A 13,910-nucleotide genomic window follows, 5' to 3' on the forward strand; every position below is an offset into this window, starting at 1 on the left:
ATACGACACAGTGGACAAAATTTAAATACGACCCCAACTGCTGCCCCAAGGACTCGAAACTCTACGGTGCAGCACAGTCCACCCGCCATCTGCACTCCCCGCTTGCCCAACCCGCTTTGGTAATCAAGCTGTGCGGCTCAGTCGGATTTCTAGCGAGGTGGTGGGCCTAGGCACTCGCCCGTGGTCCTATATTTCTTGTTATTGCTAGACACTTTGGCTATGTTGTGTCCTGTCAACTAGGGAAATGAACAGGAAGCGGCCCTGCAAACACGAACACCACACACACACACGCACACACTCCAGACAGCATGCGGTCATTGTGTAAAGGAATATGTTTCTGTCTGTCCATCTGTCAGTGTGTGTGTGTGTGTGTGTCTGTGTGTGTGTGTCTGTGTGTGTGTTTGTGAGCATCTGTGTTGACCATCTTTTGGTCCGCGCTGCGTGGCGCTGCACATTTCTGTTGAATTGCGTTTGTTGTTTGCTAAATGCACAAAATTGAAATTTTCTATTCCAACATGTCCTGGCATGGACAACTATATCCCCCTGCCCGAATTCGAGCATCCAAATCTCCAGACCGTTTGTATTATTTGCACGTGCGTGTGGGCAAAGAATTCCGCGCAACGAAGTTGACTTTTATACTAGTAAAACATTTTTATCTGGCGAATGACATTTAGTTAATTACTCTTTGCAATAAAATTTGTCATCTCAGAGACCACGACGCTATTTAATTCCCTATCTATCTCTATACATAAATGTGTTTGCCCTGACTGACTGACTGATTGACTGACTGACTGACTGATTGGTGATCATAGCACAGCCCATTCCGTTGGAGCTAGGAGGCTGAAATTTTCACAGTAGTTACCTTATGTGATAAAGTTGAACGTTTGGACGGGGTCCACCCGCATGTCTGGATAAATCGCGAAAAACGTTTGTATGCATCTTTTTTGTTTATCATCCGATCGGTCTCAAACTCAATTTCAAAGATCTTAGTTCAAATTCATTTGAGGGGGGCTACACACTTTTCGAAGAAATGCATTCTTCCTTGGTGGAAATGGAGGTCAAAGATTTGGTGGCGGACGTTTCGCGCTCAAGTTCATTGCCAAGGATCTATATGAAATATCATTTGAGACGTGTTTCACATTTTTCACCAAATCAAATCATCCTCGGTGGAAATTAAAATTCTAAGACTTTTTTGGTGAAGTTTTAGGTTTTGTCCGATTTGCTTCAAACTTATTTCCAAAGCTGTACAGAAGAACTTAATGAACACGTGCTTCAGCGATTTGGGAAATTTCGCCCGCAACAGGAAAAATTTACGGAAAACGGTTGTGTGAATGTTTTTTGTTAACCGTCCGATCGGTTTAAAACTCATTATCCTATATAGACATAGGTAGAAATTTCCCACCGCCATATTTCAGTCAAATATATCCGAGTTTCATGAGATTTGGGTCATTGTTCATGGTTTGGCCTTTTAATCAATTGGCATTTAAATCTGGCAACAATATTCTTGTATAAAGTTAATTTTACAAAAAGAAATATATTAAGAAAGTAAGAGCTAGGAAAATTGTTTATTTGTTTGTTAATTTATATTAAATATTTGCACTTTGATAATCCAAAAGCCAAACAACAGAGAGCTCAATAATATCTTAGCCATGTTTTTGTGTTTAAATTATGTTTAAGCTAAGGTCTGCAAACTCAGACAAAGCTGTCGCCGGTGCGCTTCACGGTTCAACCGAATTATCTGCCTTTGTGCTAGGCTTTAGCTCGTCATATATATTTGTATTTTATTTTAAATAAGCAACCCCACTTTTAATGAAGAATTGCCCTTTCTGCTGAAAATATTGCTAGCCGTAAATATTTTCACATTAAAACTGCGGGCTACATTCGATCTCTACCCAAATTGGCATCTACCCAAGATAAGTTCAATGATTGGGAACCCCAGCTATCAACTCTTGGGGCTGGATTTTAAACAACAGCTTAACTTAATTTCTGAGCCAAACCATTTTCGGTTTCAGTTCATTTGAATATTGTAGGAGTTGCTTTTGCTTAAGGTAAGGTTCATAGTTCGAACTGGGTGTCCAAGCCAAAGTCTAGCATTTTCACAGATTTACTTTAACTATTTTAACTGCCACACATTCAGTTCTAATAATACGCATACGATTCGTATGCATTGCCAATTCATATAGTTAAGTACCGACCTCTAGTTGAGTTGGCCCTCTGCATTGCTTTGGCGTCTTGTGGAGGTCGCTTGGTTTTGTCGAGTGCCTCCTTGGCTCTGACTGAGTTGGCCTTGCCTCAATACATCTCGAGCTTAAGCCGAAGAGCAAGAATTCGCTCTAGCAGATGCATTTGCTAATGAAATTGTCGTGTTTTGGCTTTGAGTTTCCTTTGCGCTTTTACTTTCCATGGCTTTAGCTGTTTGTTGTCTTATTTACATTGGCGCGCGACTGTTGTGCGCTCTGCCTGGCCCGGCCCGGCCCGGCCCGGCCCGGCCTTGGGCCCAGGTGTGCTGTGTATTCTGGAGGGAAGGACTCGGCTTGTGTTTGTATTTGCATTCAGCTTGCTCTAAATGAATATGCCAACAGTTTTTCTTTGCTTTTTTCTCGTCTCTTCTCTCTTCTCTTTTCTCTTCATATTTTTTTTTTTGGTGGACAACTGTTGCTGTGGTGCTTGCCAGTTGGCTTTACCGTCTTGGACAAATCAAATAGGCCACGTGTCAAGGCACGCGCACACAGCTAGCCGCAGGCAGTGGGGGCAGCGGCTGCAGCGGGGGCGTGGCTCTTACTTTGTTGGCCAACGTCTGGCATAACTTTGCATCTTAATTGATATCCAGCTGCTTGGCTGAGATTCTCGCTGTGCTACGCTGTTGTGGCTAGAATATTGAATCAATATTTGTATGGCATCCCCTCTTGTTTTCTATGTCAGCGGGTGTCCGTGTGTGTGTGATAGAGTATTGTGTTGTCTTTCACGCAACTGTGTACTGGGCCACATTTCCAACCAGATTTTTTTTTTAGCGATAAAAAATATTCAACATTCTCGTGAAACTCAGTTAATTATAATACTCACAAACACACACACACACATATGCACACTATACACAGGATTCATGAAATTGCATTTACAGGCTGTCGCTTTGGCTTTGAGGTATTGCTGACTGACAACTGCATATACATATATAGTATACATACATACAACCAATATTGCATTTAACCATAGAAACAAAATTTGGAAATGTATATCCATAAAAGTCTCACTCGATCAAGTCTTGAATTTACAATTCAGTTAAATAATTAGATGCATTAAAAGACAGTGTAAAATATATTCAAGCGCATTTTTCAAGCGAGTACCTCTTAATTGATATAAATATAAATATAAACATTTTATGTTCCTGCTATAATTTTAAACAAGTTCTTTTCGAGAAACCTAACTTGTAGAACAGACAAATCTGAGCCTAAATCAGTTTTCGAAACATTTTCAAGCCGTTTGGAAGCAGTTTGTGAACTTAGTTCAGATTCTTAAAAAAGTTTCATTCGTAATCCATTTTCGAACTGCTTCTGAAGTATATTCGCAAAGTAAGAGCTTTCACAGAGTTAACTTAAATATGTTTTGAAAAAAAAAAGAGACAGTCAGCTTTATTGGGCATAACATATGCATTGACATTTTGATGCTCTGCGCTTTTTTTAAACATATATCCAAAAATAAGCTTCGATGTGCTATATTTGACAATGCGCGGCGCATGCGGCGTATGCGTGATACTCGAACGACCTAAAAAAAAGGGATTTTGGTCATTTGAACTTTAATACTTTCGCTTGGCTTTCACTTGGCATTTGGCACACTGCGAGTCAGCCATAGATCTATTCATAGACCGAACTATGCAATAGCTATGTATGTCCACACATAAATATATATATACATATATATTCACATGTGCGGAGCATGATAAATTCCACGCACTGCGCCATAAAATATGCAGTACGTATGGCAAATGCTCAACTCGAGCGTGGAAAATAAATCGTAGCATAGTTTTTGGAGCTCATATATCATCTTGTAACTGCAGTATTGGGAGTGTGCTGGCCCCTGGGGAGGGAGTCTATCGCTCTGTTACCTAAAAAACAACAAAAACAACAACAACAAGAAACACAAATAAAGCGCAACGCTGCATAGAGTGTATATCAAGTCGATATATATTAAACGTTTTTATTTTTTCCAACATTTCACATGCATTTTCTGTACAAAGTAACTTTTAAATAAAAAGTAAGTTCAACCGCGATAAAAAAAAAACCAAAAAAAAGAGGACACACGCACAAAATACAGAGGCAAATTACACAATTAATATTCATGTAACAGGGAGATTTTCCGTTCTTAACATGGAGCTTTGCTATGGCATATACAATAATATTACAAAAAAATTAAGCCAAAAAAAAACAAATATACATATATGTATATATACATATATCATATTGGCGCACTGAAAATTGGCAAATGTTGCAATTTCGAATTAGCCATTTTGTGCATTTTGAATTTCGAGTTTCAATTAAACGGCCAAGCGAAGCACTATTTACAATTAAGCCGGGCATGAATATTATTTTTAGCCGCTTACTCCATGTTGGGGATGGCGGATGGCGGATGGCTTGGTGGACGGTGGCGGGGGTGGTGGTTGTTGGGCAGCATACTGTGGGTCATCCCAAGTTCTAGTAGCCATACTGAATGCCATGGCCGGAGACGGATGTGTGCACCAGAGCGGGTGCGGCAACGGCAGCCCTGCGTAAAGAGAACGAGAAGGAGAGAGAGGGGGGCAGTTGGTGAGATATACATATGATGTGCACTCGCCGATCCATCTCTATTTATATAGGCGGGCGGCATTACTTACTTGAGCACGGGGCCGGCAGCCAAATGCGTGGCATAGGCCGGTGCTGCGTAGGCCGGAGCTGCGTAGGCCGGAGCTGCGTAGGCCGGAGCTGCGTAGGCCGGTGCAGCCAGTCCAATGCCATGTCCGATGATGCCAGGTGCTGTGGACCAGAAACACAAATTGCATTAACAACAACAACAACAACTGGCAATGGAAATGCATAATCAGGGTTAACCCAAAACAGAAGAGGAGAATGCGGCATGTTTGGGAATATTAATTCCGGGTACAATCATCGGACAGCGATCAATAATCCTGACCACTGTTTGTCAACAGTAACAATGAAAATGACCACCTTTCTCTCAAATTGGGCCATTGTCACAGCTCGGGATCTGAGCAGGTTGGCCCACACTCGGACACATGGCATGGCATGGCATGGCACTGACAAGTCGACATCAATCAAGTGGCACGTCAGGGTCTGCAGTTTTATATTGTCAAGCCAAGTTGAAATGAGATACTCGGACGTGAGTAACAGTGTGTTACAGAAGGTCACCAAAATCAGACAACACTGGCCGGTTGTCACCATATGAAATGAGGCAACAGTGCGTGTAACGCACACGTCAACAAAATTTCGCAGAATATAGACAACACTGGTTGTTTAGTAAACAGTAAAGGCTCAGCATAAAATGCATCAGCATAGCGGCATACCGAGAACTCACAACACTAATATTTTTTTTGTTCGCCCAGTCGAAGTGTGGCAACATGACAAGATACTCGTTAGACTTGGGAGTTCTATTCAGCAACGCGTTGAATTTAAAAAAAAAAAAAAAACTCTCAGGATTTTTCACTTAACTGAGCTGTGACAACACAGCGTAAATCTTATCAGTCCAAGAAAGCACTTGTACATGGGATGAAGTAAAACAAAAAGTTACTGCAAATTAATAACTGTTACTGCAATACAGAAAACAAAACGGAAATAAGCTGCTTGTAATAAGTAATTAGCCCACTGAGGTTTGGCACCAACGGATCAAATTGAAAAAGGGTGCTATATATATATATATGAGTAGTTTTGCAACTCTGTTTTCATTGTTGAGTATTAGTGCAAGAGTTGAAACGCATTGTGAAGTGCGGCAACGCCGCCCTTGGCATGGATTGGCCAGATAGTCGGGAACTGTTGTCCTGCGGACTGCGAGGCGGACGCACATGGCTTGGCAATGCCAAATAGCACTTGTCCAAATGACTGACGAACTGACTGTCCCACTTGAGGACTTACGGAGCGACACGACCTCATCATCATCATCATCATCATCATCATCATCATCATCATCATCATCATCATCATCGATGTCGTTGTCGGGGCCACGTGTCAATGGTTTAAAGTAGTTGGCAACAATAAATGAATGATTGATTATACGACATGCTTTGAACGACATTGCTCCAAACGCCCCCAACCAAACACTCGCTCGACTATCTCTCTCCCTTTCTCTCTCTCTCCCTCTGAGCAGCTAACGCAAGCAACAGTGGCAACGCCTGAATATAACAAACGTCTGGCAGCACCCGCAGCACGCTGCCCTTCCCTTATTCAGTATTTCAAGTGACCCATTCAGCACAGCCCCTACAATATTAATGAGATAATTGCATAATGCTTACAGCCCGGTATCTATCGATTTTACTGCCCGGAAACGTTACTCAAAGGGGCTCGCTTTTGTTTACTTCCTTATCAACAGTCGGGGTGTATTCGATTTGGGTTGGACATTAGATAGAATGAAATGTCTATAAAATATATATGTATGTACACATATTCCTGATGCAACTCTTATAAGATTGGATTATTAGGTTATAATATGGCTGCCTAAAGTTGAAAATGTTTAAAATCTAAACAAATCTTGTCCTTTGGAATATAGCTATACCATCTTCCATTGCTGCAAATCGGCTTTGAACTTGGAACTCCAATGTTATATTACGCATTTGTTGAAACCGTCGACATTCAACTGAATTACATCATATTTTTGAAAACGGCTTGGCTCGGAAGAAAATATTATCAGCATTATTTCAATTAAAACATTCTATTGAAAATTTAAGAAAAATCGCTTAACCCGTAATCGAACCAAATTCTAATCCCAATTCATGGATAAGGAAATCTGGGCTCAAAAGCGAAAACTTAAGCCTAAGTTTGAGCCGGAAATCGAACCAGCGCAACGTTTTCTGTGCTAGGCAGATCTGGATTTCGAATGGTTCTTAAAAATTTTTACAAATGTTCCCAGAATAAGGTTTAACATATACGACGGATTAATTACACAATAATTAAATTGCTAGACATTGATCCCGCCTACTTTCCACCTGTCCAACCTTAATGGACAATATATCTGATCTCTCGTTTGCTTTTGCCAGAAATGGATTGGACTGCATGGACTGGATTCTGAGAACTCAACTTACTTTTGCACTGGCCTCAGAGTCCGGGCACAAAGGCTTAATGTTTGTGTTTTTCTCCGGTTCACACAGCCTCACCCCGCACCACCCTCTCTGGTTACATACCCAACCGCCCACTCATCGTATTCAACTGCAGCTGTCAGCAACGTAGCGAAGCATGGCCCAAATGAAAGTTGGGCATTGTATTTATACAGCGTCAAAAGTTTGTTTTGGCCAAGTGCACTTGGCTAGCGAAATAAAGGAAAACACGATAAATTGCAGCCAGCTGAAAACCCAAAGACAACTCCAACATGGAGCAGATAAGTCAGAGCTGAAGCTCAGCCAGCTGATCAGATCAGAGCCTAACCAGATATTAGATTCAGGAGTGCACGAGCTGGAACAAATGTTGCTGGAAGATTAGTAAAAGCTACGCAACTACAACCACAACCACAGCTACAGGTAGGGAGAGGTGCAAAGGGTGCTCGGGATTAGATTTTGGCAGAGTGGAATACGGCTACTCTGTACTCTGTACTCTGTGGCACCTACCATAAGCTGGAGCGGCGGCGGCGTATTTCACAATGGGTGCGGGTGCGGCAGCTGCCAGATAACCATGCGAGAGCGCCGGTGCGGCAGCAGCACTATATCCATAGCCATAGCCCAGGTGCGAGGCGCCCGACAGCTGCAGAGCGGGCGCTGTGGCTGCATAGTGGCCTCCATAGGCCAGGGCTGGGGCGGCAGCGGCGTAGTGACCGCCATAGGCGAGCGTGGGCGCAGCAGCGGCTGCTGCATAGTGTCCACCATAGGCCAGACCCTGGCCCAAGGCGGCGTGGCCGCTGGTCAGCTGTATTTGGGCGGCGGGCGCGGTGTGTCCAAGTGCGTAGCTGGCGACTTGTGGCGCGGCTAGATACGAATTTGTTTTTTTGTTTTGTTTTTTTGAGTGTTAGCATTTGAACTACGTGCATATTGAATGAGGTGAAGTGAGTGCTTTGTGCGTGTTGTGAATGTCCGAGTGAATGTTGTTGCATGTGCAATGCGAATGTGTCGCGAATTGTTATTGTGAATGCGTTGCCGACTTACCAGCATAGTGGGCGGGCGCCAGGCCGCCGTCGTTGCTGATGCTGGAGCGCTGCACATGCGACTGAGAGTGGGCGGTCTGCACCTGACTGGCATAGTCAGACTGAGACGATTGGCCGTAGTGTCCCTTCACCGTGTGCTCCTGTGTATTGCCAACCGAGGCGTGGTCCACGCTGGGCGCGCTAATCGAATAGGCAGCGGGACCGCCGGGCTTGGCCTGGGCAGCGGCAATGGCCATTGCGGCCAGGCAGAAGATGAGCTACAACAGATGCACAATAGAATACAGCCTTATTAACACACGAAACGCACGCACACACACGCACACACACACGCACACACACGCACACACACACGCACAAGAGCGGGCATTCATAAATCAGTGAGCGCAGCAGCCGTAGGACAACTCATTTGTATTTTGTTTGCATATCGACAAAGAACACACGACGCCCTAGGAAATTGCAGGCGCATAAACTTTTAATTAAGTTGCCAAAGTAGTTGGGAATTCAAATTTTCTACCACTCACTCTCTCGCCCTCTCCCTCTCTCTCTCTCTCTCTCTCTCTCTATCTCTGTCTCTGTCTCTGTATCCCTTTGGCTATCTCATATACACACAAACTGTTTTTTGCTGCAACACGGCAGCCTTTCAACTGTCTGTTCAATGCGGCGTATACGTGTTATTTACGTAGAATTTGCCCGGAGCGCTGCCATAGCAACATTGTGTGTTGGCTTGCAGCTTGACAAACTATTTTGACATATGGCACTACTTAAAATCATATCAATTATGTTAACAGCATTGAACTGCTTGTAATTTGTCAATAAGTCGGCGAGCCTTTGACGCAGTAACCGAATGTTATCAGTATAACTAGCTCTCGTTCTTTTGAATAATTTATTGTTTACATGTCACTTCTCATTCCTTATTTGCTTGCCTATGTTGCATTTTATTTTCTTTATATGTACATAGCTCGTTTAAACCATTCTAGGTACTAGCTACTCGCAGAAAGCTACTCGCTTCAACTCGTCTGTTTTTCGTTACTTTTTCTATTATTTATGGCTACTCGTTACTTCGTAAATTAATAATTGTTAAAACGGGATTTGTTATTTTTAATTTGCTTTAAGGGACTATTCTCGCTCCTAGTTATTCGCTTCACTAGTTACTAGTTACTATTTACTCGTCGCTTCGCAAAATACATTTTACATTTGATTAGTTTTTAGCCTTTTCCTCTTTCCTTACAGCTCTCAGGGTTCGTCCTCGTTACTAGCTAATGCCAGCTACTTACTTGCTACTCGTCACTTCGTATATTATTTATTGTTTACTCGTCACTTGATATTTTTAACTCGCTTTCGCCTTATTTGTCCTCTCTCATACCATATATTCCTTTCCTCATTTCATTGCAGCTCGTAGCTTCGTAGCTCCTTACTCGCCGCTTGGTTCTCGCTATTTATTGTTCGACTCTCACCAATTACTTGCAACTCGGTTATTCGTAGTACTGCTCGAGCGAGTCTTTTGGTGACTCGCTGTTTGTTCGCATTTCCTTTTTTCTCAACCAATTTTAATTGTCCTTTCGAAATAGTTATCTTAAAAACCACTCTTGCTAGGGTATTACAAGTCTAATTTTGCTGTTTTTTGTTTAGTGTTTTACATTTGTCTTGCTTCTTTTGTTATGTTTTGCGACCTTACTTATTACATTTTTGTAAGCAATTCCATTGAATTTCAATTTACGCGGAAAAATGCAAAAAAAATACTTATATATAAGAGAGGAAAACATCCGCAAAGTTTATGGGTTGGGGCACATAAGCGAGTTGTGCTTGCCTTTTTTTTTATTTAAAATGTATATCATTTCCTTTCGTGCCCCTCTCGCTGTGTGTTTTGTTTTATTTCACTGTGTTTGATTTTGTTTTGTTTTATTTTCAGCCTGACGTGACTGCCTTGCACTTGACTTGGCGCGGCTTTTATTTGTCTTTGGGTATTTATCTGATTTTAATTAAGCGTAACTGACTGCCAGCCAGGAATGGGCCCGCACCGAAGGGGCTCTGCAAATAGCCGCGAAAATAAATGGGAAAAAGTCCAGAACTTTCGCTTAAAACGCGAGCTTCAAGTGGACAATTTAAGCTGACCATTTGGCCAGCTCGTCGACAGTCGTGGCTGCAAGGGTGCGTGACTTTACAGATGAAATACTTGCGAGGACAGCTCGAAGGGGTTTATACCCTGAAACCAGTGCAAACGGGTTATACAGCTACTTTCTGATATATTCTTAAAACCAGATGAGAGTTTTAGCATAGTTTGCATTGCGTTTGGAAGGAAATCCCCCAAAATTAACAAAAAAAGATAGAGCCTTGCGCTTTTTTATATGCATACTTTTCTTTGCCATATTTACGGATTATAAATTTCATTAGGATCGGAACATACATAAATACCGAAGTTAATCGGGATGCATTTCTCATACATAGTGTGTGGCTGGGATTGAGGAAGCATAGGCGCTGCATAATGTGAAAAAAAATAGCATGGTTGGCCCTGGTTAAAGGGTATCTCCAAGTCGAACACTAGACCCCAGAGAATCCTTGCTTGTTTTCTTTGTCCCTTGGCATTTGATTGACCTACTTCGCATTGGCTGCACTACGCTCATTGCACTGAAATTTTGTTTGCAATTAATTTCGCATATTTCATTATTTTTTTGTTATTTGCATTATTTTTCGCGATAATTGCAAGTATTGAACTACTTAATTAGCATCATATCGCCTGTCAGCCCGATTGCCTTCAAATATTTGCTGCTGGTTTCATATTTACTTATGCTTTAACTTTCGAAATATGCTAAAGCATATCAGAGGTCAACTAAAGTTGAAAGTTGCTTCGGCGAATTCAAAAGTTTTCCATTTCAGACTTTTGCCTTGCTTGGCGAGCGGTAACAAATTTCGAAACTTTAATTTTATGATGAGGGCTGACAGTGACAGTTGAAGTTATTAATTTAAGGTGCTTAAAGTCTGTTGAGCTTTCAGGGGTTCAATGGACCGATGTAGAACGGCATGTTGCGTATTTCGTAAATCATTAGTCAAGTCGACTCGAAGGCACAGTGTGCCCCACAATATTATGAATGTGGCCTCCACGTGGTAACCCTGGGTTATTGTCCATGGTTGATTTGGACAACCAGCCACTTCGAGCGGCGAAATAAGATGACCCTTTCTCTGTCTGATAGGGGACTAAAATGGGTAGTATACAACTACGGCAGTCGACCAATACTGTAAGTAAATTTGGTACCACGGGTAGCCAGGAGCCCGCGGAACTTGTTCCGTCCTGACTTTTTGGTTGCGGCCCTTCGGGGAGTATCGTGGTGGTTGTGGCTTATACCCAAATCGCGGGTAGAGCTTTGACTCGACGTGGAGTTGCTTGTCAACCAAATTGTACAATTGAGGTTTTAGGTAGGCCTCACCTCCCACCAATGAGGGAATGTATTGTTCCGCCCAACATGCATTCAATTGGTACCGAAGGTTCACTGTGCAAGCAGGGTTCCGGAGGGGCGCTAGTCCTACGCATTGTTTCGGCTCGTTGTATTTTCGAATTCCGTGAGATTAAGCCATCATGGCAGGTGCTTACGTAAAACCCACTGACTTATTCTGTTGAGCTTTCAGACAATTCGCTTGAAGCTTTAATGTGCTTTCAAAGCTTAAGCAACTGAATATAGCCGTAAGCTCGAATTAAAGCTAGCTTAAAGCCTCATTATGCGATATGCTTACAATGAGATACAGCTTACATGTGCTTTGATTTTCAAAAATCACTCGGATTACAATTTGTAAGTGCCCTTTTACTGACCTTCAACAACAGTATTGAAAATTGAAACGTAATTTGCCAATCATTAAAACTTTAAAAGTGCGCTGCTGAAGTCGAGCGCAATATTGTATGAAAAAACATCACGTTTTTTCTGGCTAATTTTTTGCAAAAGCACAAATATTTGCTCTTTGCAATTCAAGAGAAGTGTGTTCTTATGGCAGAAATGCCGCCTGGTTTCTGTCCAAACAGGCAACGCTCTGTTCCACTTTTCCCGATAACTAAAAACTAAAGCGCAATAGCACACAATTTACTGGGAATTTGAAAAAAAAAAAAAAAAATACTACATATATGTATATACATATGTATAAAATAATGCAGATGGGGTTGTTTTGTGGCACGCGTATTGTTTTAGAGTATAAAAACAAAAGAAATAGCTTGATGTTTGGGGCGGAGCAGGGAGAGCGTTGACTAAAGAACTCTGATATTTGTTTTCCTCGTAGCATTTGTCTACAATGCGATGCCATCAACTGTGGAAAGGATAACAAGCAAAAGTTTTGCTTGCTCAGCTAGGACATTTGCAATTGCATCTGTTTGAATTTTCAACCTGGCAACAACTCACGGCAAACAGCTTTGACGCTGAGTGCATCCTGACCAGGTAATCTGTCGGACACACACACACACACAGAGAAACACACGCAGACACTTTAGTCCTTACGCACCTTGAATGCCATTTTGAGTGTGGTTTTTTAATATGTTTGCTGCACGTGAAAAAAAAATTTGCAGTTTTTGAACTGATTTACTGCACCGGGCTGCTAGGCTTCGAATCGAAAACTGTCTCAGTATCGCGTTCTTTGGGCCTATTTATACCGCGCCACATGATACAAAAAAAACGCTGGGAAAATATGGTCCAGCGTCAGCAGCAGCAGCAGCGGCGGCAGAGACAGCTGCGGCAGAGGCAGCGGCGGCAGCCATAGAAAACAAGTTTGGAGCGTCGCGCTTCGACTTTTTGGCAAAGCAGGCAGCCGCAGCGGCCAGCCTCTGTCTGGCTATTGTGAATGCTCGCACTGCGCAGGCGCGGCCAACGCAATGCAACGCAGAGGCAGACGCAGTCGCAGTCGCTGTTGCAGTTGCAGCCAACACCCGCCTCAATGCTGTTGCTCTGCCCATATTTTTGATTGCCTTTCAATTCGCTGCAAATTCAAGTTAATCGAAATCACATCGGAGCCATTATTTAATTGGAAATTGTTGTTGACTTATTTGTTGATCCGGTCAATGAAATTCAATGAACAACGTACTGCGGCATGCGGCAGCAGGAAAAACCTACCAGCTTTATAGCCACCTAACAATGTCAACTAAGTATCTCAACACACAGGCAACAAGAACTGCATAGCTATTCGACGCAATCAAAACATATTTTTTAGCAATTTATTATCTAGAGTGGCTTACAAATTGGTCAGTTAGCAAAACCCGACAAGTGTTTTTAGTTTATCTTCATTGCTTACTCTCATGACTCGCTTAGTTACCGCCGAATGCCAACTAGTTGCTCGTATTTTTACTCGCTAATGTTAACTAGTTTATCTTAATCGCTAACTCGCTGCTCGTTAGCCACTATTAATTCCTTGCAAATGGCTAATACCAACTCGTTCGTTTTGATATCTCATTCGTTACTAAGCACTCGCCACTGTTTACTGCTAAGCCGTTTTCGTCGTAGTAGTTTATCTTAATTGCTAACTCTAATAACTCGATGCTAATACCAACTCGTTCCTATTACCATAATCCTTAATCGTTACTCGTTACTCGCTACTGTCGACGACTTAGCCGT

General features: G+C 42.4%; 1 protein-coding gene across 2 annotated transcripts; it reads right to left on the reverse strand.

Annotated features, from left to right (window-relative positions):
* Positions 1–4,267: 4,267 nt before the first annotated feature.
* LOC135428439 (cuticle protein 21.3) lies at positions 4,268–12,876 on the reverse strand. 2 transcript variants are annotated; one of them, XM_064682430.1, is made up of 5 exons: positions 12,808–12,876; positions 8,330–8,585; positions 7,799–8,152; positions 4,868–5,006; positions 4,268–4,758 (listed from the first exon to the last, which is right to left on the reverse strand). In XM_064682430.1, the coding sequence occupies exons 1-5, from the start codon at positions 12,817–12,819 to the stop codon at positions 4,689–4,691; spliced, it is 831 nt and encodes a 276-aa protein (XP_064538500.1). In that variant the 5' UTR covers positions 12,820–12,876; the 3' UTR covers positions 4,268–4,688. The 2 variants fall into 2 exon arrangements, with proteins under 2 accessions (XP_064538500.1, XP_064538501.1); XM_064682431.1 differs by lacking the exon at positions 12,808–12,876 and adding an exon at positions 9,557–9,602.
* Positions 12,877–13,910: the final 1,034 nt, after the last annotated feature.

This window comes from Drosophila montana, unplaced genomic scaffold (genome assembly GCF_035044405.1).
Source record: "Drosophila montana isolate Dmon_TW-CO22-7 unplaced genomic scaffold, ASM3504440v1 contig_2481_1, whole genome shotgun sequence".
Taxonomy (NCBI): domain Eukaryota; kingdom Metazoa; phylum Arthropoda; class Insecta; order Diptera; family Drosophilidae; genus Drosophila; species Drosophila montana.